Raw genomic sequence first — 21,664 nt, forward strand, 5'->3', positions numbered from 1 at the left:
AGCTCCTCCTGTTAGCCACTCTCATCTTTTCTTTTCCAAAACAACACTTTAATCCAAAAGCAAACAGTTACTCCATGGTACATTTGAGAAACACGCACCCTCCCCCCCTGTACCAAGTTCCTTCTATTTATGTCAATTGCAGTATCCTAACCTTGTCCTCTTTTGCCTCAACTTTCAGATATCCTTGGAGTTCTGAAAAGCAAAGCTCTCTTCCCACTCATTGCTGGGAAACAAAGTTCAATGGTGCAGCTCCTCCTGTTAGCCACTCTCATCTTTTCTTTTCCAAAACAACACTTTAATCCAAAAGCAAACAGTTACTCCATGGTACATTTGAGAAACACGCACCCTCCCCTTCCTATCCTGTATTTTCAGACCAGGGATGTGTACACATGTGCTCACAAACACACCCACATAGAGATAGAAAAGATTGGGAGACGGTAATACACATGGACCCTGAACTGTTTTCTTCTGACTGCAAGATATGGGGAAATCTCGGGACCTCTCTTTCGAGAGTGCTTTTCCCGTCTACATGCTGGGTTCAGCTCAGGTCAGCGCAAGCTGCCAATCTAGCAGGACAAGCAAGTCCCATCTCATACTATCCCTCGCCATTTCCTGACGAAGGTACTTTGATTTCCAAAGCAATGATGGTTTGCTGGCAACAGTGACAGCAATAACCTTTTGGTTTCAATAGGAAATTCAGTGCTTTAACTTTTCTAGTTCTAGAAGCTCTTTTTCTTAGTCCTATGGAACTTTGATGTATGCATCATCATAGGTTTTCTGGCACTCATGTATTTAATCACAAGGTAGTGCCTGAAATCATCTGAGGATACAGCTCTTTCCCCAGACATCCATTCTTTTCAAACTGGCCTCTGACAGCGTTTCTTCTGCACATTGCTTCAGTTGTTCCACAGCTTGGTACTTGGACTTAAACACCTGTCACACTAATACAGAGATTCCTTTTCTCCCGCCCCCTCCAGATTCTCACTTTCTGCAATTTCCTCTCTTCATAAGACAGAAAAAATACATCTAAACAGAGGTATATAAATTTATTTTATTTCCTCCAGATAAATTCTTCTCCCCTATGACAAGGTATAAAATGGCATATATGAATGATGAGAATTCCTAAATTTAGTTTATCCCATAAAACTCAAGAAATGGTTCATCCTCACTAATCCCTTAGTTTAAGTTACAACACTTACTGGATATGCAAATAGCAGCAACCATTTTACACTTAGGGAAACAAATGGCAAAGTGATAATCACTTCCTTACGTCACAAACTGAGCAAGTAACAGCAAAAAAAGACTTACTGTCTTGCGGCCCATTGGGATGCAGTTATGTCAACTGAACCTCATTGCACCCGATTTATTACAGAGGACCCTGGGGAGACTTTAGCTCCCACCTTCCGCATCACCTTTTCTTTAAGGTGACTTAAAGAAACAGGACTTCTATTTAACTACCATGAACAAAATAATTACCTGTACATGATTTCAAAAATGTTAGGTTGTGCTATTTGTCTTAATTCTATGAGGACAAAAAATAATTCAGTGGTTGAGATTTGTTACATATTTTCAATACTCAGAGAAAAGTTTTAACCAAAATTACACCAGGCACATTTTGGCAGTTAGATATAAACCCAGCATGAACAAGCCACATGCCAAAAGATGTTTACTCCCAAGGCCTCGGAGAAAATGGGTAAACAAGGGCCCACATCTAAAGTAAAGCTTCACCTTCCCTCTGATTTTGACAATTGCCATCTCATTCGCTGCCTAGGAGTAGGAACTTCTTTCATTAACTCTGCCGGTAGAGGTGTCTTGCTGTAGGCTCACCTTCTCTGCCTTAATATGGATTTGGTTGGGTATGGCCTTTTGTCACCTTCCCCTTTTCAGCAGATCTTTGATGTGCCCTCCCTCCCCCTGGGATGCTGAGGAGGGACCTAGGTGATCTGAGCTAAGCAGGCAGGGAGGGGCAGGCCGGTTTTTCCACCCACTCCCTAATCAGTTGGTGGGCGATGGCTAACTTAGGGGGCAACCAGAACAGGAAAGTCCCATCCTGTTGCTGAGCATATGGGTGGTTTCTCTTCAGGGCTGCGACCACCTCATCATGACTAAACCAGGCAGCTGCTTCTAGTTCTTTCAAGTTCACCTGGATCTGAAAGACATAAGGAAAAACAGAATGTAAGATTGGGAGCTACAAAAGTTAGAATTCTATGGCCAAAGGTGAGAAAACAGTTCTAGAACTGAGCTATCTTAGAAGGTATTACCTGGGATCCATAGGCTGGGGGCAAATCAATTCTAGATATTGCCCAGCAGCAAAAGAGGCATACATAAGAGATGAGAGTTAAAAATATTTTTAATAGTAAAAACCCAGAAGTACAAATACAAAAATATTAAGAGTGGTTAGCATAGAGGGGTAAATTATGAATAATACTTGTTTTGCTTTGTGCCTCAATTGCTTGTATAAACATACAAATGTTTCTCTTCTTTAATGATAATCAAAATCATTGTATCTTTGCAAGGAGCAAAGTAGTACAAACTGAATCCACAGGAAGCTGAGGCAGATTAGATAGTATTCATTCCATAGAAACCAAAACACAATAGACAGACTTGGTAGATAGGGACCACAATGCCATCTGTAAGGGATGCTGTAGAAAATGAGGTTGGATAAGTGCCTTTCAACCAGAAGTCCCTATAATCATTATTATTATGTAACTGATAGTAATAATTATTATCAGTGCTCAACATCCTGATTGACTTGAGCAATAAGATCAATCTTGAAATCAATAATTAAATTTGATATATGATGTGCCTAATCTATGCGAGATGCTCTGTTAAGTCCTGATGATGAAAGGTAAGTTGTCTCGTGACTGAGATATGTACAAGGAAGAACGATGAGAATGTTGGCACTCCCAGTTTTCATGGTGATTCTTTTCTTTACGAGATTGAAAATTCCTTAAGGATATAAATCATTTCTTATGCATCTTTGTACAATCTAGACAGTGTTAAACTAGACGTTGTTTAAGTACCTACTGACAAGCTTAGATGAGGCAAAGGAAATATCAGAGCATTCGGGAGGCAGCACTTACCTCTGTCTGCCCTGGTTTCACAATTGCATGACAAGCAATCATGAGTGAGCTATTGGGAAAGGGCCAGTGCTGGGATGCAGAGTACTGCAGTCTGTCCACCTCCAATCCCACCTCTTCTGCAACTTCTCGCTGGACAGCCTCTTCCAGAGTTTCACCTACAAGCACTCAGATTAATTCAGGACAGCCCTGCAGCAGGAGGGGTGATACAGATGCCCATTTGTGAACGAGCGCAAAACTGGCCCCAAAGCTTCAATGAAAATACTCTTGGGAGAGCCTGAAATCTGACTCTCTCCAGCAATAGGAATCAAGTCTAGAGTTGGGTGTTGAACAGCAATACTTAACCCTACTAGGGTAGTTATAACACAAAATAGAGGGGCAGTGGGAGTGGTTACTGCTGCTGTCAGTTTTCATAAAATTCTAATGTGACATATCACCATTGGCAAATTTTACCCCAAGAGACTGAGAAAACTAATTCTAGTTAATATTATGCATGCTGAAATATTTAGGGAGAAGTGTACTAATGTCTGCAATCTGTGCATCAAAAAATGAGGATTGATGGATAGAGGAATGGATGGACAGATATGTGATAAAGTAAATATAAGAGATTATAGAATCTAGGTGGTGAGTGTATGGGTTTTCACTGTATAGTTCTTTCAACTATGCTGCATGTTTGAAAGTTTGCCTGTAAAATATTGGAAAATTATAATGCCAAGGGCCGTTTTCTTGACTTGACAGGGAAGAAGGAAGGAGGATTGATGGATAGAGGAATGGATGGACAGATATGTGATAAAGTAAATATAAGAGATTATAGAATCTAGGTGGTGAGTGTATGGGTTTTCACTGTATAGTTCTTTCAACTATGCTGCATGTTTGAAAGTTTGCCTGTAAAATATTGGAAAATTATAATGCCAAGGGCCGTTTTCTTGACTTGACAGGGAAGAAGGTGCTTGAGGCTCCAAGCACTATGACAGCAACACAGAGAAATAACTACTATCGATATGCTGTCGTGTCTCTAAACTCCTTACCTATGTCACAGAAACCCGCCAGGGCAGAATACATTCCCTTGGGAAAGGAACTCTGGCGGGCAAGCAGGCATCGGGTCCCGTCTGACACCAGAGTGATCACCACGGGAGCCATCTAGGAAAAGGGGATGCAACTTAGACAGTTGGGCTATGGCGCCTGGAAGGAGGATGAAGGAATGAATCACTAAGGAAAGCCTTGTATCGTACAGGCTCCATCCCCAGGACAGAGCCGCACAGCTTCTTGGACTCCTGTCCTACAGCAGTACTCACCTGCGGGTAATAGATGATCTTATTGGAAGGGCACACACGCTTGCTGCCAGCCACATTCTTTTTGGTGGGCTGCCCACTTCTGCTGCAGAACTGATGTGCATCATGCCAGCGGAGGAGAGCCTGCGCCTAGGAGTGCGAAGGTGGGCTTGGTTTCGTTTAGAGAATGTGGGGCTCATGTAGGACAGTGCTGGGCAAATCGGAGGGAAATGCCAGTGCCTTTTCAGTTCCTCTATTCTAAATGGTTTATTAACTGTCTAAACTTTAAAATAAGGAAACTATTGAACATATTCCTCCATCATCTGAAACATGAATAAAAGAAAGTATAGTTCAAGTATATTATGAATTATTTTTAAAAATGTAATATATAAAGTATTAAACACTCCATGTACCTATGACCCAGTTTAAAAATAAAACATTTCCAATATGAAACATTCCAACATGTATTCCTCCTCAATAAAGTTGGGGTGTTTTCGCAAATAAAAAATGTTTAGAGACATCTCTAAATTAAATGGATAATTAAAAGCACTTTAGCAAGTGAAGTGTAAAGCTGTGAGGATGAGTCAAAACAACAGAAATAATTTCTCAGGAAAAATAAAATGCATGACATGCTGTGGGTCACTGAACATGTTTAGGAGGTTAATAGATACCACAGATCGGCATGTCCTGAGGGGAACGTGTTCCTGATGGCAATCCTGCCAAAAACAGGGCGACAGAAAGGAACAGGCACTCTCCCCACAGCACACTGTCCTTCTGCCACGGTTTGTAGGAAGAGCTAGAATCTGCAAAGGAAGAAATCAACCGTAGCTCTCGCTTGTGCATGCATTTGCCCTTACGCACTGCTTCACTATTTCCTATGAACTGAGGAATCGGCACCTACCGTGGACAGTAAGGAAGCATCCTTCATGTTCAGCCGAAAGAGAGCCTTCCGCAGCTCAATGAAAGACCCCTTGAGCTCCGTCTCCATTTCAGGTTTCTGTAAGGAAGCTAGGAAGTTAGAAAAGAGAATGAAATGAAGCAAATGTCAAACTGCCTCGGGGCCCCTCCTCACGTATATCTGTTAGAACAGTGTTTCCCAAACTCGCCTAATAAGACTCAACTAGGAAAAATAAAAAATATACAGATTCTCAGCCCTGGCCCGGTAGCTCACTTGGTTAGAGCGTCATCCCCGATACACCAAGGTTTTGAGTTCAATCCCCGGTCAGGGCACATACAAGAATCAACCAATGAATGCATAAATAAATGGGACAACAAATCGATGTTTCTCTAAAATCAATATATAGGGTGTCCCCAAAAAAGTATACACACTTTAACAGCTGATAGTTCACATTTTGAAAATGAAATGTATTCTAATAAACACTGCCTTTATAATTATTCAAAGTGTGTCCCCCCAAAATGTATACACACTTTGAAAAATTATAAAGGCAGTGTTTATTAGAATACATTTCATTTTCAAAATGTGATAGAAATTAGCTGTTATTGTGTATACATTTTTGGGGGACACCCTTTATATACAGGCTTTCAAGCCCCCACGTGGAGATTCTGAACAGCAGGTGAGTGAGGCCAGAAATCTTTATTTTTTAACAAGTACCAGGTGATTCTCATATTCAGGCAAATTTGGGAAACAGCATAGTGCTATTTCACAAGATTGTCTTCAGGCAATAAGAACAGTTGTACTAGCCACACACTCTCCCTGGAAAAAAAGATGAAATGGGACCTCTAAACTCTCTGAACCCCACCCAGCATCATTACATTCGCATCCACACCCTGAAGAGAGAAGAAAGGCCTGATAGGAGCCATGAGCCTACAGCAAACTGGTTCCCAAATGCAGGTCTGAAGACCCAGAGCGACTTCAAGGTAACATGTTTATTCATTTGCATTGATAAGAGATACAAAAATGATGTCATAAATTTAAAATCGTTTCTTATGAAATACGTATGACATTAAATGTATAAAGGGACAGAGAATAATACAATGAACATCTTTGTACTCACCATCTACCTTAGAAAGTATTAAAATTCCTTTATTTTCTTTTAAATGATAGTAGATGGTAGTGGGTTTTTGTTTCTTTTCCAGAGAGGAGGGGCAAGGGAGAGAGAGAGAAACGTCAATGAGAGAATCATTGATCGGCTACCTTCTGTACTGGGGATCGAGCCGCAACGGAAGCATGTGCCCTGACCGGGAATCGAATCATGACCTCCTGGTTCATAGGTCGCCACTCAACCATGAGCCATGCCAGCTGGGCGATGGTAGTGCCTTTTTATGTTCTAACTTAAAATACAAAGTTGATAATATTTCTGTATTCCAAAATTTTTTTATTTTATTTTACTATCAAAATCACAAAGTCTGAGAACCACAGGGAAATACCCATTAGGAAAAACGTGTACCATTGACAGAAGAGGAGCTATTTAGACCTAGATCCAGAGCAAACCATGCTTCATGCTGTTCGGAGCATCCAATCAGCACAGAATCTTCTATTCTTTGTGCATCCTGTCCAAACTTAGCCAGGAGCTTTTCCAACTCTAAGAAACAAAAGAAGGGGAAAAAAAACAAGAGTTTTAATTAAACCAGCAGAGCCATCTTAAACTTACCGGAGAGCAGACACTCCAGCTTGAAGTAGGTACACCTGGCTTCCAGTCGCTGCCCTGCAGCTCATTAGCTATGTAAACTTGGTCTAATCATTTAACCTCTCTAAGCCTCTGTTTTCTCATCAGCAATCTGAGGAATTTAGACTATAAAAAGAATCCTCTCTGCGTAGCCCTGTATTACTCTATGATTGTATCATGAAAGAGCATATCCCCTACTTCAAAAGATTCGTGATAATTAACTTATTATGGCATGGAAAAAAATGTGTCACATTTAGTATGGCAGAGACCAAATCAGTTCTATACTTTAATCTCCAGGTTATGCTGTTTTTGTGGGCCAGAGTAGGATAGTCATCTGAGATCCCAGTATGTGTAACGTAAGTGCTGCATAAGGAGAAAACCTATCCTGTGCATGAACGACTCATATTTACTTATTCATAATACAGCAGAACGTTGCTACATCTCTAAATGTGTAGTGCCTCCAAGGCATCCTCATATTCTTCTGCAGTGCTAGAAGCTACCTATCCAGGTCTCCGACATCCGACCCATGAAGGAAATTCACTGGCAATGTATTTAGAAGTTAGTCAGTGTATAGTGACATCATAGAAAACGGAAAGTTAGTATCTTGAAAGCCAAATCCCAATAGTTTAAATATCTCTAGTTACATTAATTAATTCACTGTTAATTTTGACCCTTCTAGGAGAAATGAAGTCACAATGCAAATCCTGGCCAGTAAGATACTGTGCAACTCCATGGAGGCTGGAAATCACCAGCCCAAGGCAGGGGTTGGCAAGACCTGTTAGGCTTTTAAGCTCTGTCAACTCCTCTGCTCTGCCATTATAATGTGAAAGCAGCGTGGCTGTGGTCCAATGAAAATTTATTTACAAAATGTAAGGGGTTCCAATGTGGACAGCAGTTTAGCCTACCCCTGGTTTAAGGCAGTAGTGGTTCATACCATCACTAACAGTTTCCTGGGCGACACAGGTGTATACATGAAGTATTTAATTGGCAGAGGACTTTGAGACAATCTGGACTCTAAACTTGGAGGATCCTTCTCAGGGATCAATATGGACGGAATTCTGCTCAGTGGCCACAGGTTGGTCTACTCTACTGGTTCACTCTGGGCTTACCTAATAGGCTGTGCTGGGGGGGCAGGTACTGATGTTCCGATTGCTGAAGCAAAGGAGCCAGGTTATGAAAGAGGTAAAATGCTCCCGTCTGCTGGGCTTTTCTACACGCATCATCGTCTTCCTTCAGTTCAAATAAATACCTGTATTTTGGGAAATAAAGCATTACAAAACCACATTTAGTTACGTGGCAGCATTCACCTGTCCCTGCATCCCTCTCCTACCATGCTTATTTCCTCTTATTTATTTACACACTGAATTGCTCTGGGAAGGATTCGAGGTGGCTGCAGGCCATCAGTCCCTCCTTTGTCCTATTGCATACCTTGCCAGCACTTCTGTGGTTGCACTTACGTTGTACTGTCTGTTCATTTGTCTGTCTCCCCCGAAAGACTATGACCTCCTTACGGGCAGGGTCTGCCTTACTTCTGTATCTCCAGTCATTATGGCTCAATTCCATAAATACTTATTGAATTGAACTTCAAGGGTAATAAATATTTACTGAATTGAACCTCAAGGCACTTTGCCCATATTACACTGTGAAGCAAGAATTTACATGCAGTGGATTGAGAGGAAAACAAGTACAGTGATAAAACATCAACCACAGAATACCTAGAGATGCAAGCAGACTTCATTACTGCAGACAAAGAGTAAAAACACTATACCTTCAGTAACTCGCCTTCGATCTAGGGAAGATAAAGTGCCAATTTTATCTTCAATGCACATGCACCCTTGTTTCAAACATCTAGCTCCCAGGTGGACACCATTTGCTCCTTATCTTTACTGAAGGCACCAAGTGAAGCCATTACTTGTCTATTTAGTGAGTGTAATATTTTCAGTAGCCAAAAATGCAGAACAGAGAATCTCTCTCTATATATATAAAAGGCTAATATGCTAAGTGTCCTTCCCTCCATCCGGGTAATGATGTCACATAGCAATGCCCGGCTTCCTCTCCCTAGCCATGACGAGCCCCCTTGCAGTTTCTTCGGCCCAGGAACACAACTTGCTTTATAGCCAGATGCAAACACTTCACACAGTAACTAAATGTCTCTGAAGCGTTTTCCCGTGCCTCATCTCATTTGATCCTCACAGAAGTCCTGGAGTAGGTAGATAAGAGACTCGGTGAAATCCTATTTTCTTTTCATTAGCCGGAAAACAGAGATTTAGAAAGTTTAGAAACTTGACCCGACTGAAAAGAAGTAAGAAATGGTGGACCTTGAAAATGACTTCAGGTTTTCTCACTGCACAGAATATAGTCAAACACTGCTGCAGTTAAATATTTTACCCTTTGTTCTCCCTGCGTGATCTACAATAATAATCAGCTTCGTGTTGATATTTACTGCTGTGTTGCTGACAATTACCTGAAAGAGAAGTTAGGATGCTTCACTGGGCTGGAAAAAGTTTAGCTAAATCAGAAAACAGGTCTAATTAAGCAAGTTTGTTCTATATCTATAAAAGGCTAAGTTCACTTGCTCATGCATGATACATATAAAGCTCTCGCGCCAATCACGCGTGTGTTTCCATCTGTCATTGTCAATCATGAATTTGGTTGACATTTCTATTATAGAGAAAGGGCGAATAGCGATATTAAAATATTCTAATTCATTTCCTTTCAATGTGCATGAATTCATGCACCGGGCCACTAGTATTCTATAATTAGCTTCTATTGTAAAAGAAATCATATGGTGGCAAGTTCTAGGCTTTTCCAGTACCCTCATTAAGGGTGGCCTTATTCGAGCCACATGCGGCTCTTTGGTCCCTTGAGTGTGGCTCTTCTTAAGCCTTAGGAGTACCCTAATTAAGTCAATAACAATGTACCTACCCCTATATAGTTTAAGTTTAAAAATTTTTGGCTCTCAAAAGAAATTTCAATCGTTGTACTGTTGATATTTGGCTCTGTTGACTAATGAGTTTGCCGACCACTGGTCTAACCTTTTAATAAGAGCCTTGAGAATCAAATCAATGTTCCTATGATGTGGGGGTTCTGGGGAGGGGAGAGGGACTGAATGTGGATTCTCTTTCTGGGCCTTAGGGATATGCATTCTTGCCTGTTGAAAGCCCTAAAACAGACTCTTGGGTATATGGCATATTTGTCACTTAACCAGGAAACCAGGTTTACAGATATTTTCTGTAGGATCTGCGAGCTTGTGTAACCCCAGTAGGCAGAGTTGACTCAACATGAAAAACCACAAAGCAAAATGATAGACACACCCCAAGCAACATCTTTAGAAACCGTTTTGACTGCGTGATGAAAGGGCTTACAATGATCTCTTTATAGACAGAAGCAGAGGAAACCTGAGATTTTAATACTTGTGATATTTTTAAACTTAATATGAGTGGCTGCAGCCTCCCAGAGCAAAGACTCGATGTATGTCAAAGGAGAGACATGTGCCACTCAGAAGTTCCCAAATAGAAACAATAGAACAAACACAGCTGCCTTCACAAAAGAACAGAACGAGTGGTACAACCTGTGCTTTGCTTGCCCTAATGACCCTGAAAAGAAAAACACCGAGGTTAAGGCCTTAAACCTGGGGCCTCACTGGAACTGGAACGAACTGAGGTCCAAAAGTTTCTTACATTTTTCTTAATGAGAAACACTATTTTTTAAAATTCATTTTCCCCATTTGGTTATAATAGCATGGAAACTATAAAACTAAGATAAAACTTAAACTGTTTTTTTTCTTATTATAAAAGTAAAAAATAGTCATTCTATAAAAATCAGGAAATACAATCATCAATTTTTTCAAAAAAGGAAATCATTAAGAACCCCACCACTCAGATATAATACTGTTCACAGCTTGAAATTCTCCAAACTATTTATTAATATTATGTATCTATACATATTTAGGTCTATTTAGTCAGACCTACTAATTTGTAGCCTTTTTTCTTAAACATATTATCATTTTTACACTGTATTCCTTATTAATAGAATTTTATTCTTTTCTCACGATTTTTTGTTTTTAATATATTTAATCACATTAACATACTCACTTTTTAGACTAGTCAATAATTCTATCATTTTTTGAGAACTGCAAATAAACTAAATGCCCAACAATACTGAAACAAGTATTGCAATTTTGTTGCGCCCTCACCTTGCTCATGTAAGATACTGTGCTTGTGTGCCTTTTGTTGTGGATGGGCACTCCCCTTGGCAGAGTTTCCTGCGTGGGAAGCAGTGGTTGTGAGTGTGCCCTCCATGGGAGGGTTGCATTTGCTCCTGCCAGGTGCCCCGGAGGTATCAGTCTAGGATACTACTTATATCCATTTCTTCGGCAGGGGGTCTTTGGACCACACCATATCAATGGTGCAAATTTAAACCCCAAAACTGTATGAGAGCAGGCTAGTGATTTCAAGTTCATAGATATCAAATTTGCCCAGGCTGAGACAAAGAAGTCATTTATCATTTTCCTGTACTGGTGTAGATTTCTTTTTTCTAGTCTACCTTCCACTGAAGTTTAGTTCTTTGGTGGTGGTGGGTACCAAGATTGGAGTTATTTACCTTATTTTCAGGAAACGTCATGAACTATTATTCAGTATAGTTTTTAATGCCATCATATGGGTGTACCATGATTTAATTAACTTCTCCCTGTTCATTCAGCCATTCAACGAGGCCTCAGTGCCTACTATGTGCCAGGTTCTGTTTTGTGCACTAGGGGTACCATAGTGGAAAAGACAAAGTTCCTATCTTACTAGAACTTATATTTAAGTAAGTCAGGTATTTTAGATATTATTGGAAATTTATTTAGAATTTTTCCAAGTATAAATAATTCTCAGTGAACATCCTTATATGTACATCTTAATCATATAACCATAATCCTCAATATAGGATTTTAAGAATTTTATAATTTAATGGGCCAAAGATTGAGTAATCAGAGCTTAGGTTGGTTAACTCACCGGGTCTTAGCGACATAGGTTGACAGCAGCCGATAGCACCAAAAAGATTTTCTCCTGCAAGCAATTCCACAATACAGAGACATTGTCAGGTCCTTAGTGGAAAGAGGAGTTAAAAAAAAAAAAAAGATCATAGTTTGCAATTTAAAATAATGAATCACCAAAAGGGTTATACTTTAAGCCAGAATAGTATTACTTTTTAAATATTAAGGAAAGAGAAACTGAATAGGAGTCAGATGATCTGGTGTGTAAATTGCATTTCTACCACTAACTAGCTATGGGATTTTAACTTTTCAATACCTTTTTCCTAATTTACAAAATTAAAACCTGTTCTGCCTACCTACTCTGTTATGAGAATCAGCTAGCTATCCACGAGAAATGGGCGCTGTCCTTCCAGATTGGGGAACTGTTGCTGGGAGGTAGCTGGGGAGCCAAGGCCTACTTTTCTCTCCTTCCTTGCATGTAAGTAGAGCCAAAACCAATGGAATGTGAGTGGCTGAAGCAGTTAAGAAGTGGGGATGCCTTTTCCATTCTCTTTTTCCCCTTCTGCTTGGAAGATTCTAGAATGGCACACCATTACATCCTTGAATCATTCCATGGGAAAAGCCACCTGTCAACCAAACCTCCCCCCGCCCCCCAGCCTTGGACAATTTGTGAGTGAGAAATTAACTTCTACCATATTAAGCCACTGACATTTCAAAGTTTGTTACAGCAGTTAGCAGGACTCTGATAGACCAAGGAAGCCTGGGAGGGTCTCTAGAGTAATGGAGCCACATTTCTCAGAATATGAAACAGGATGAATCCTATAAATAATAAAAATATAAAATCATGGCCATTAGGGAAATATTTCAAAAGGCAGCAAAAGCCCTAGCTGGTTTTGCTCAGTGGAGAGAGCGAACGTCAGCCTGCAGACTGAAGGGTCCTGGGTTTGATTCCAGTCAAGGGCACATGCCCAGGTTACGGGTTCGATCCCCAGTAGGGAGTATGCAGGAGGCAGCCGACCAATGATTTCTCTTTCATCATTGACATTTCTATCTCCCTCTCCCTTCATCTCTGAAATCAATAAATATATATATATATATTTTTTTTAAAGGCAGCAATACATGGATCTAAGATATTTTCTATTTTTTTGTATCTCATTGTGAGAGGAAAAAAATGCTCTATCTTAAGAATATACAATGGGAGGGGAAAAGAATAAATTCTGTAGAAGGTGGTTCCTTTTAAATTGTGTATCAGTAAGCATTTTATTTCCCATGAGAAGTACATTTCATAGTAGCAATAAAAGGCAAGAAGTTCCACTGAAATGAAAAAATCAGTACAAGTCAAATAACCAACCACACTTTTAACCTCGCCCAAGGGAAACAAACTTTGACACTAAAGTACTGAAGACCATCTAAAGTTTAGGCCTACTTCTTGGTTGCATAATTACGAAATGCTGATGACTAATCCTTGGACAGTTTTGGCTAACTTTGTCCTGGACAAGGGTAAATTATATTTAGCAAATGACATTCAACAAAGTATTTACTGAGTACTGACTTTATGCAAGGGCCGTTAAGAAATACAAAAAAATGTACAGGATAAAGTCCTGCCCTCAAGGGACCCTAGCAGGAGAGAGAAAACAAGTAACTTCACAGAAGGCAATATGTGATAGGTGGGTTACAAAGCGCCCTAGGAAAGTATTAAAGTGATCAGACTTGTGTTATTACTGGAAGAAATGTATTTAAAGTCAATATTTCTGCCTCATATACAGCTCTGAGAATGTAATAAACATTCCTTTCACCTAGAAATTCCACTTCTAGGAATTTATCCTAAGAAGGAAAGGCTATGTATAAGAATGTTCACTGAAAATTATGACAGAAAGGAATAATACACCGCTGTTAAAATAATAGTGGAAGGCTATATATGTAGTAAGAGGGGAATATATTCAGAATATATTAAGTAAGAAAAGCAAGTAGTTTTTGGTTGTTTTAGCCTCATCTAATTAACTTATAAAGAAAAGGCATATACATATACATACCAGAATACATAAATTAGATACGTATTTATTTACATTTTTAAATATACTTTTATTGATTTCAGAGAGGAAGGGAGAGGGAGAGAGAGAAACATCAGTGATGAGAGAGAATCACTGATTGGCTGCCTCCTGCACACTCCACACTGGGGATGGAGCCCGCAACCCCGGCATGCGCCCTGACCGGGAATTGAAACATGACCTCCTGGTTCATAGGTCGACACTCAACTGCTGAGCCACGCCAGCCAACCTTTACTTATATTTTAAAAGTGACTAGAAGTACACATATCAAATGGTTATCAGTGACTAATTTGGTAGAGTGGAATGAAGATAGAGATTGAAAAGGGTACCTGTAATTTTTACTCTATACATTCCTGTACTACAAAAATTCTAGCCAGTGAACATACTCCTTTACAATCAAATAAAGTATAATAAATAATAATTCCCGAGACTAACTGCACAATGAGGCTATTTCCAAGCCACTGTTTCTAGTAAGTACCTCATCACATTCCCCAAATCCCGCACCCTCCCGGAGCCAAAAGGAATTCCTTTGATAAATTCTTTGAATCCTGAAAACTGTAAGAGCTTTTTGGTTGTAGTTATGACTACCAGCTAATCTGTGTGGCCCACTGCACTTGACTGCCTGATGTTTTGCCTACTTCCTGCTACTAAATACTGCCCCTTGTGAAGTATGGTGACCTGCTGACTCATGGGGTGACCTGCTGACGCAAGGGGGTTGCAAAGCTTGTAGAAAACATGGTCAAGTTCTTAATGTAGCTTTGAAGAAAATGTCAATAATCAAGAGGAAAAACAGACTTCTTTTAATAGAGAATTGTACCTTCACTGGTACAGTCATAAGCCTAGTAGATAAAGATTAAGTCTAATTCCTTTCCTAAATGGGCCCTTATGTATTTTTTAACTTCATTTTTCCTTGTAATTTTCATAGACATCTTACATAAAAGCAGTATAGAGACTATTTAAAAGTCAAAGAAGCAAAAATTATTTTCTTAAAATTCAGTTTTAACTGTATTTTTCTCTTTTAAATAGATCATTTAAATTATAAAATTAATATCACTACTTACAGGACATCTGCAAAACAGAATTGTGAGAGTACCCATAATATCATCACATAAATGTAACTTATAATTTAATATGTATTTTCTAGTCTTTTGTACACATATAATTTTTACATCTTTATAGTCAGAGTACACTTTTTTTTCAACTTGCTTTCATGAAAAATGATATAAGCAGTTTTCTGTTTTTATAAAAGCTTCATAATTTTTTTGGCTACATAATATTACTTTCAAGCATACTCACACTGATTTTGCTAAACACTCCCCCGATTTTAGACATTTAGGTTGCTCTGATTTTAAATTACCAGAAATACCACCTAAATACCTCTGTGCTGATATTTTCAAGTTCTTTCTTTAACATAAGTTACCCCAAATAGATTTATTTTAATACCAATGTTCTTTCTACACATTATTGCATTTAACAATATTCAATAGCATTCGGTTAAAAAAACCCCTTTTCTATTTCTTTGATCACTATAGACCAGCGGTTCTCAACCTGTGGGTCGCGACCCCTTTGGGGGTCGAACGACCCTTTCACAGGGGTCGCCTAAGACCATCAGAAAACACATATATAATTACATATTGTTTTTGTGATTAATCGCTATGCTTTAATTATGTTCAATTTGTAACGAAATTGGGGGTCACCACAACATGAGGAACTGTATCAAAGGTTGAGAACCACTGCTATAGACCTTGAAAGTGTTTTCAGATTTAATAGTCCTTGTTCTCCTTTTGTAAAATGTCGGATGTTCTGTGTTCATTCATTAATTGTGATTTTACTCTGCATATGACCATTCTAATTTTAAAAAATATTATAGTACATTTGCAGTGTATTCCACAATTTGATCACCAAAGTGCACTACAGGAACCAACTGCTATATGTATTGTCTTTCTCTGTGAAGTAGTCATTCAGACAGAATCTCAGTATAAACAAACAAACAAACAAAGGTTATTTTAGCAGTCAGGAGGATATGTGACATTGTTTTAGGATGAAAATATAATTTCGTCCTATACTATTCAGAAATCTAGTGCAGGAACAATTTGCTACTTTCTTTTTTTGTTTTATTTTATTTTATTTTTTATTTTTTTTTATTGCTTAAAGTATTACAAAGGGTATTACATATGTGTCCTTTTTTTTCTTTCCCGCCCTTGACAATCACCTGGCCTCCCCTACCCCCCAGGGGCTTATGTCCATTGGTTATGCTTATATGCATGCATACAACTCCTTCGGTTGATCTCTTACCCCCCTCCCTTCTGCCCCCCAACCCTCCCTGGCCTTCCCGCTGCAGTTTGACAATCTGTTTGAGGCAGCTCTGCCTCTGTATCTATTATTGTTCAAAAGTTTATAATGGTCTTTATTATCCATGAATGAGTGAGATCATGTGGTATTTTTCCTTCATTGACTGGCTTATTTCACTTAGCATAATGCTCTCCAGTTCCATCCATGCCGTTGCAAATGGTAAGAGTTCCTTCTTTTTTACAGCAGCATAGTATTCCATCGTGTAGATGTACCACAGTTTTCTAATCCATTCATCTACTGATGGGCACTTAGGCTATTTCCAGATCTTAGCTATGGTGAATTGTGCTGCTATGAACATATGGGTGCACATATCAATTTGCTACTTTCTTTTTCTGAAATATTTGTGATTTTTCACTATCTTTTGGGGGGGTCTTCAGTGTGATGCATAATTCAAAGTGTATTGGCCCAGGGGCTCAGATTTAGTAAACATGCTACCATACTCACATCCATCTGCTCAAATGCCACATTACAAACAGAGTAACTGTTATTGTTTGAATTGGCAACTATTGTCATATTTTAATGCCTGACAGCACACTGAGGATAAAAGTTTCACTATTCACAAAATACAGGGTGGGGCAAAAGTAGGTTTACAGTGGTGAGTCCGTGAAACATGGTTTGCTCTTGTGTTATTATTTATTAATTATTGTGTTATTTCCCATACAAACAACTGTAAACCTACCCTTGCCACTCCTTGTACTTTTGGCAGCACCATTACTTTACATGGCAAGCTTACCAGTAGGACTGCCTTCTGTTTTCACAGTACAAATGCATGTCTCCAAAGCGAGGAAGGAACGGTGAAGTGAGCACTGGAGAGACGCGGGTCCTTTTATTCCTGGCTCTCCCACTGGCTGACTCTGCGACCTGGGGCTCTCACCTTACTTGTCGGCTTGGTTTTGGTCTTACTTCTCACAGGGGAAGGAGAGACTATGGATCTCAGGTGAATTACAACTATGTCAGCTTTTGCATATTCTCAGGTCTGTTAGACTGTGAAATGCTTCAAGGTTAGGGTTGTGTCTTCCATTCTCTACAGCAGCTAGCACAGTGTAAATACACTATACACCAATGAAGAATGAATGAATGAATGCATTTATCTCCTTTTACAGGAAGACAAAGCTTTGAGAAGTTGGCCAATCTGAGATCACAATCTAGAGAGCAGCAGTCAAACCCAGGGGCTATCTGGCTCTAAAGCTCATCTTTTTTTTTTCTTTTTCTTTAATCTTTATTGTTGAAAGTATTACCTATGTCTCCTTCTTCCCCCCATACTATTTATGTTTTTAAATACAAATACTGATAGAGATAAAAGGTAATATTGTTTTTACTGAAAACTATTAAATGAGGAGGCAAATCCCTCTGTAATGAAAGACTCACACATTTCTCATCCTGTCCATCTTAACATTGGAAAGGTGTATTTGTCAAGCACTACAGCGCGACAAAAGCCCACCGTGACTCTCTCTGGTTCATTGGCCCAGAGGCCGGGCTCCGCAGTGGTTGAGAGGAGCCTTTGCAGAGAGTCTGTCTCTTCATGACAGCGGCCGGGCCGGGATGGGCTGGGACAGAACCAGAACCAAGGAGCCGCTGGGATGGATACAGGTTTCAGGGTCTCTCGGACCAGCTTTCTTTTCTGAACCCTAATTTACGTCCTGAAGACTAATGTTTCCTCCCTTAATTCAAAAAAAATCCAGGCACCATCAGAGAAGTTAGCAAATTCCATTTTTCAGTGACTCTCCAAAAAATTATTACGTGTAGTTAATAAGATAGTGCTACAGGTTGTGATGCAAAGCTGTGGTCATTCCTGGTTTCTGTAAGGAGACGGGGCTAAGCTAAAATGGCAACATGCTGTAACAGAGGTTTTTTCCGATCCTGATTATGCCTCCTGCACTTAGAACCGGAACAGTGTCATCCCGCTGTACTCACTCCGAGTTGTGCTGGGGGTGCCGTCCTAGGCCTCAACAATCAGCAGAAACCAGGAAATTCCAAGTGTTCCCGGGAAGTTGCGCTTCCCCAGCCCAGAGGGACCGTGGCTGCCTCACTTCCCAGAATCCTCCTAGAGATGCATTCTGGGAAATGTAGTTCAATCTACAGGCGTGCTGCTATGTCCTCCAACTGCAAAGTTAACCGTGGCTGTCAAAAGCATGATCTTCTAAGACAGTGGTTCTCAACCTTCCTAATGCCGGAATCTTCTAAGTCCATTATCAGAACTTCTGTGCCTTTGGAGAAGGCAGATCAGCATAAGATCCATTTCTTTTTAAAAACAAAAGGATAAAATTATTAAACTAATCATGCACAGAAAGCATATTTTGTGGGGGGAGGGGAGGAGTTTGGGGCAGGAAATAAGATACCTTTCAACTTCTCTGTATCTCTAATTCTCTGCCCACTTTAGAACTAGCTCTAACATTTTATGAAATTCTGCCAATTTCAACAGACATGACTGTGTCTACATGTATTTGCACTAATGATAGAATGCATTCCTCGATCAACCAGGGCAAGAGGATTCCATCTGACTGAAAGCAAAATCACTCTAGTGCTGTTCTCTTCTCACTACTAAGTTACTTACTGATATGAGAAGACAGTATGAAGGCCATCCAATCAACATATATTTAATGAGTACCAAATACGCCCAGAATTGTTATAGGCACATGATATCACAGAAAACAAAACAGGAAAGTTTCTGTGCTTGTATAATTATTCTAGAGAAGAAAATAAAAAGCCAAAAAAGTAAATATACTGTACAATGTGTCAAGTGGTTATGAGTGCTAGGGAAAAAAAATAAAGCAAGATATGAGGAAGGATTTTGCTATTTTACATATGGTGGTCAGCCTCATTGATAAGGTGATATTTAAGCAAAGACCACGAAGGAACTAAAAAAAAACACAAAAAAACTAAGTGGATATTGTTAGGTCTGATCAAATAATTGAATCAATATCCCCTCCCCTGGAAACTGATCTTTAGACCACTTCACAACCAACATTCCCTTTCCCTTAGACCACATTCCACTTGCTAAGACCATAGTCTTTCCCCTCTGGATCAGCCCAGAGAATTCTCTGCCCAGAAAAAACCTGCCTAGAGTCCTTTAAAATCTCTAACTCCCTGTCACTGGGTGCTGGTGCCATTTCGTGGCTCAGCCCATCTGGTTTTCCAGATGACCTAATAAATTCATAATTCTATACCCCTTTTGGCCTCATGCATTCCTCCTTTGGCAACCCTAACAGATATCTATGGGAAGAGATTTGTAGACAGAAAAAAAACCACAACACAACAAATGCAAAGACCCCGGGGAGGAAGTGTGCCTGGCAGATTAGAGGAAAGGCATATATAACAAAGCGTGGTGATCAGAGATGAGGTCAGAGTAGCCAAACACCAGAGCACATAAGGTCTTACAGGTCTTATAATTCTTTTTTTTTTCCAACTTCCAGCATCAATGTATTTTTCTTAGAATTTGGATACAATAACTGCAAGACAGTGCTCAATACTATTCAAACCTCACTTAAGGTTCTTAAACTACCTCAGCATTTGTAAGTGTGAATTCACATTCCAGTAAAACTGGAAAACTAGAACGAACTCTCCAAAAATTCATCTGGCACAAAAAACGACCCCGAATAGCTGCAGCGATCCTGAGAAAGAACAAAGTAGGTGGGATCTCAATACCAGATATCAAGCTGTATTACAAAGCCACTGTTCTCAAAACTGCCTGGTACTGGCACAAGAACAGACATATAGATCAATGGAATAGAATAGAGAGCCCAGAAATCAGCCCCAACCAATACGCTCAATTAATATTTGACAAAGGAGGCAAGAACATACAATGGAGTCAAGACAGTCTCTTCAATAAATGGTGCTGGGAAAATTGGACAGATACATGCAAGAAAATGAAACTAGACCACCAACTTACACCATACACAAAAATAAACTCAAAATGGATAAAGGACTTAAATATACGACAGGAAACCATAAAAATACTAGAAGAATCCAAAGGCAACAAAATCTCAGACATATGCCGAAGCAATTTCTTCACCGATACAGATCCTAGGGCATTGGAAACTAAAGAGAAAATAAACAAATGGGACTACATCAAAATAAAAAGTTTCTGCACAGCAAAAGAAACCATCAACAAAACAACAAGAAAGCCCACTACATGGGAGAACATATTTGCCAACATTATATCTGATAAGGGCCTAATCTCCAACATTTATAGGGAACTCATACAACTTAACAAAAGGAAGATAAACAATCCAATCAAAAAATGGGCAAAGGACCTAAATAGACACCTTTCAAGTAGTCAGAGAAGCTCTCAACACACATAGGCTTGCCAGGAATCATATCAACGATGGCAGCATCACCAGATTTCAAAAACTTGGGGCCATCTTCCCAGAACAACGATCAATCTTCTCCTTTAGCTCAGGAAATTTGCAAGTGATGTGAGCTGTGTGACAATCCAGCACAGGTGCATATCCAGCACTGATCTGGCCTGGGTGGCTCAGGATAATCACCTGAGCTGTGAAGCCAGCTGCTTCCATTGGTGGCCATTTTCGCTGTCACCAGCCACATTGCCACGGCGAACATCTTTGACACACACGTTCTTGACGTTGAAGCCCACATGGGCCCCAGGAAGAGCTTCACTCAAAGCTTCATGGTGCATTTCAACAGGCTTCACTTCAGTTGTAACATTGACTGGAGCAAAGGTGACCACCATGCCGGGCTTGAGAACACCAGTCTCCACTTGGCCCACAGGGACAGTACCAACACCACCAACTTTGTAGACATCCTGGAGGGGCAGATGCAGGGGCTTGTCAGTTGGACGAGTTAGTGGCAGGATGCAAGCCAGAGCTCCAAGCAGCGTGGTTCCACTGGCATTGCCATCTTTACGGGTGACCTTCCATCCCTTGAACCAAGGCATATTAGCACTTGGCTCCAGCATGTTGTCACCATTCCAACCAGAAATTGGCACAAAGGCTACTGTGTCAGGGTTGTAGCCAATTTTCTTAATGTAGGTGCTGACATCTTTAACAATTTCCTCATATCTTTTCTGGCTGTAGGGTGGCTCAGTGGAATCCATTTTGTTAACACCAACCATCAGCTGTTTCACACCCAGTGTGTAGGCCAGAAGGGCGTGCTCACGGGTCTGTCCATTCTTGGAGACGCCTGCTTCAAATCCACCAACACCAGCAGCAACCATCAGGACAGCACCGTCAGCCTGAGATGTGCCTGTGATCATGTTTTTGATGAAGTCTCTGTGCCCTGGGGCATCAATGATGGTCACATAATACTTGCTGGTCTCGAATTTCCACAGGGAGATGTCAATGGTGATACC

At 40.0% G+C, this 21,664-nt stretch overlaps 2 protein-coding genes across 10 annotated transcripts in view; both read right to left on the bottom strand.

The window, feature by feature from the left end:
* Nucleotides 1–741: 741 nt before the first annotated feature.
* Nucleotides 742–18,385, bottom strand: NUDT13 (nudix (nucleoside diphosphate linked moiety X)-type motif 13). Of its 9 annotated transcripts, none has more exons than XM_005864676.2 (9): nt 18,271–18,385; nt 11,976–12,029; nt 8,088–8,227; nt 6,760–6,894; nt 5,253–5,359; nt 4,376–4,501; nt 4,109–4,220; nt 3,084–3,238; nt 742–2,149 (listed from the first exon to the last, which is right to left on the bottom strand). In XM_005864676.2, the coding sequence occupies exons 5-9, from the start codon at nt 5,337–5,339 to the stop codon at nt 1,949–1,951; spliced, it is 681 nt and encodes a 226-aa protein (XP_005864738.1). In that variant the 5' UTR covers nt 5,340–5,359; nt 6,760–6,894; nt 8,088–8,227; nt 11,976–12,029; nt 18,271–18,385; the 3' UTR covers nt 742–1,948. The 9 variants fall into 9 exon arrangements, with proteins under 9 accessions (XP_005864738.1, XP_005864740.1, XP_005864739.1 ...); XM_005864678.2 differs by having other exon boundaries at nt 11,976–12,067; XM_005864677.2 differs by lacking the exon at nt 18,271–18,385 and adding an exon at nt 17,090–18,257.
* Nucleotides 18,386–20,769: 2,384 nt separating this feature from the next.
* Nucleotides 20,770–21,664, bottom strand: part of LOC102264216 (elongation factor 1-alpha 1-like) — a 2,618-nt gene continuing 1,723 nt past the window's right edge. Inside the window, exon 2 of the mRNA XM_014538394.1 lies at nt 20,770–21,656. Coding sequence (XP_014393880.1) covers nt 20,840–21,656 — 817 coding nt within the window. The 3' untranslated portion in view covers nt 20,770–20,839. The remainder of the gene's footprint in view (nt 21,657–21,664) is intronic.

Source organism: Myotis brandtii, unplaced genomic scaffold, assembly GCF_000412655.1.
Source record: "Myotis brandtii unplaced genomic scaffold, ASM41265v1 scaffold190, whole genome shotgun sequence".
In the NCBI taxonomy this organism is placed as follows: domain Eukaryota; kingdom Metazoa; phylum Chordata; class Mammalia; order Chiroptera; family Vespertilionidae; genus Myotis; species Myotis brandtii.

What these genes read in the sequence shown, in the direction of transcription:
- NUDT13 (XM_005864677.2), bottom strand. Translation starts at nt 17,127, where the DNA reads ATGCATTTGTACTGTGAAAACAGAAGGCAGTCCTACTG. An exon ending in ACCTATGTCGCTAAGACCCG is followed by an intron (nt 8,228 to 11,975) that starts GTGAGTTAACCA and finishes CCCAAAATACAG; the next exon opens with GTATTTATTTGAACTGAAGG. An exon ending in TAGCTCCTCTTCTGTCAATG is followed by an intron (nt 5,360 to 6,759) that starts GTACACGTTTTT and finishes CTAACTTCCTAG; the next exon opens with CTTCCTTACAGAAACCTGAA.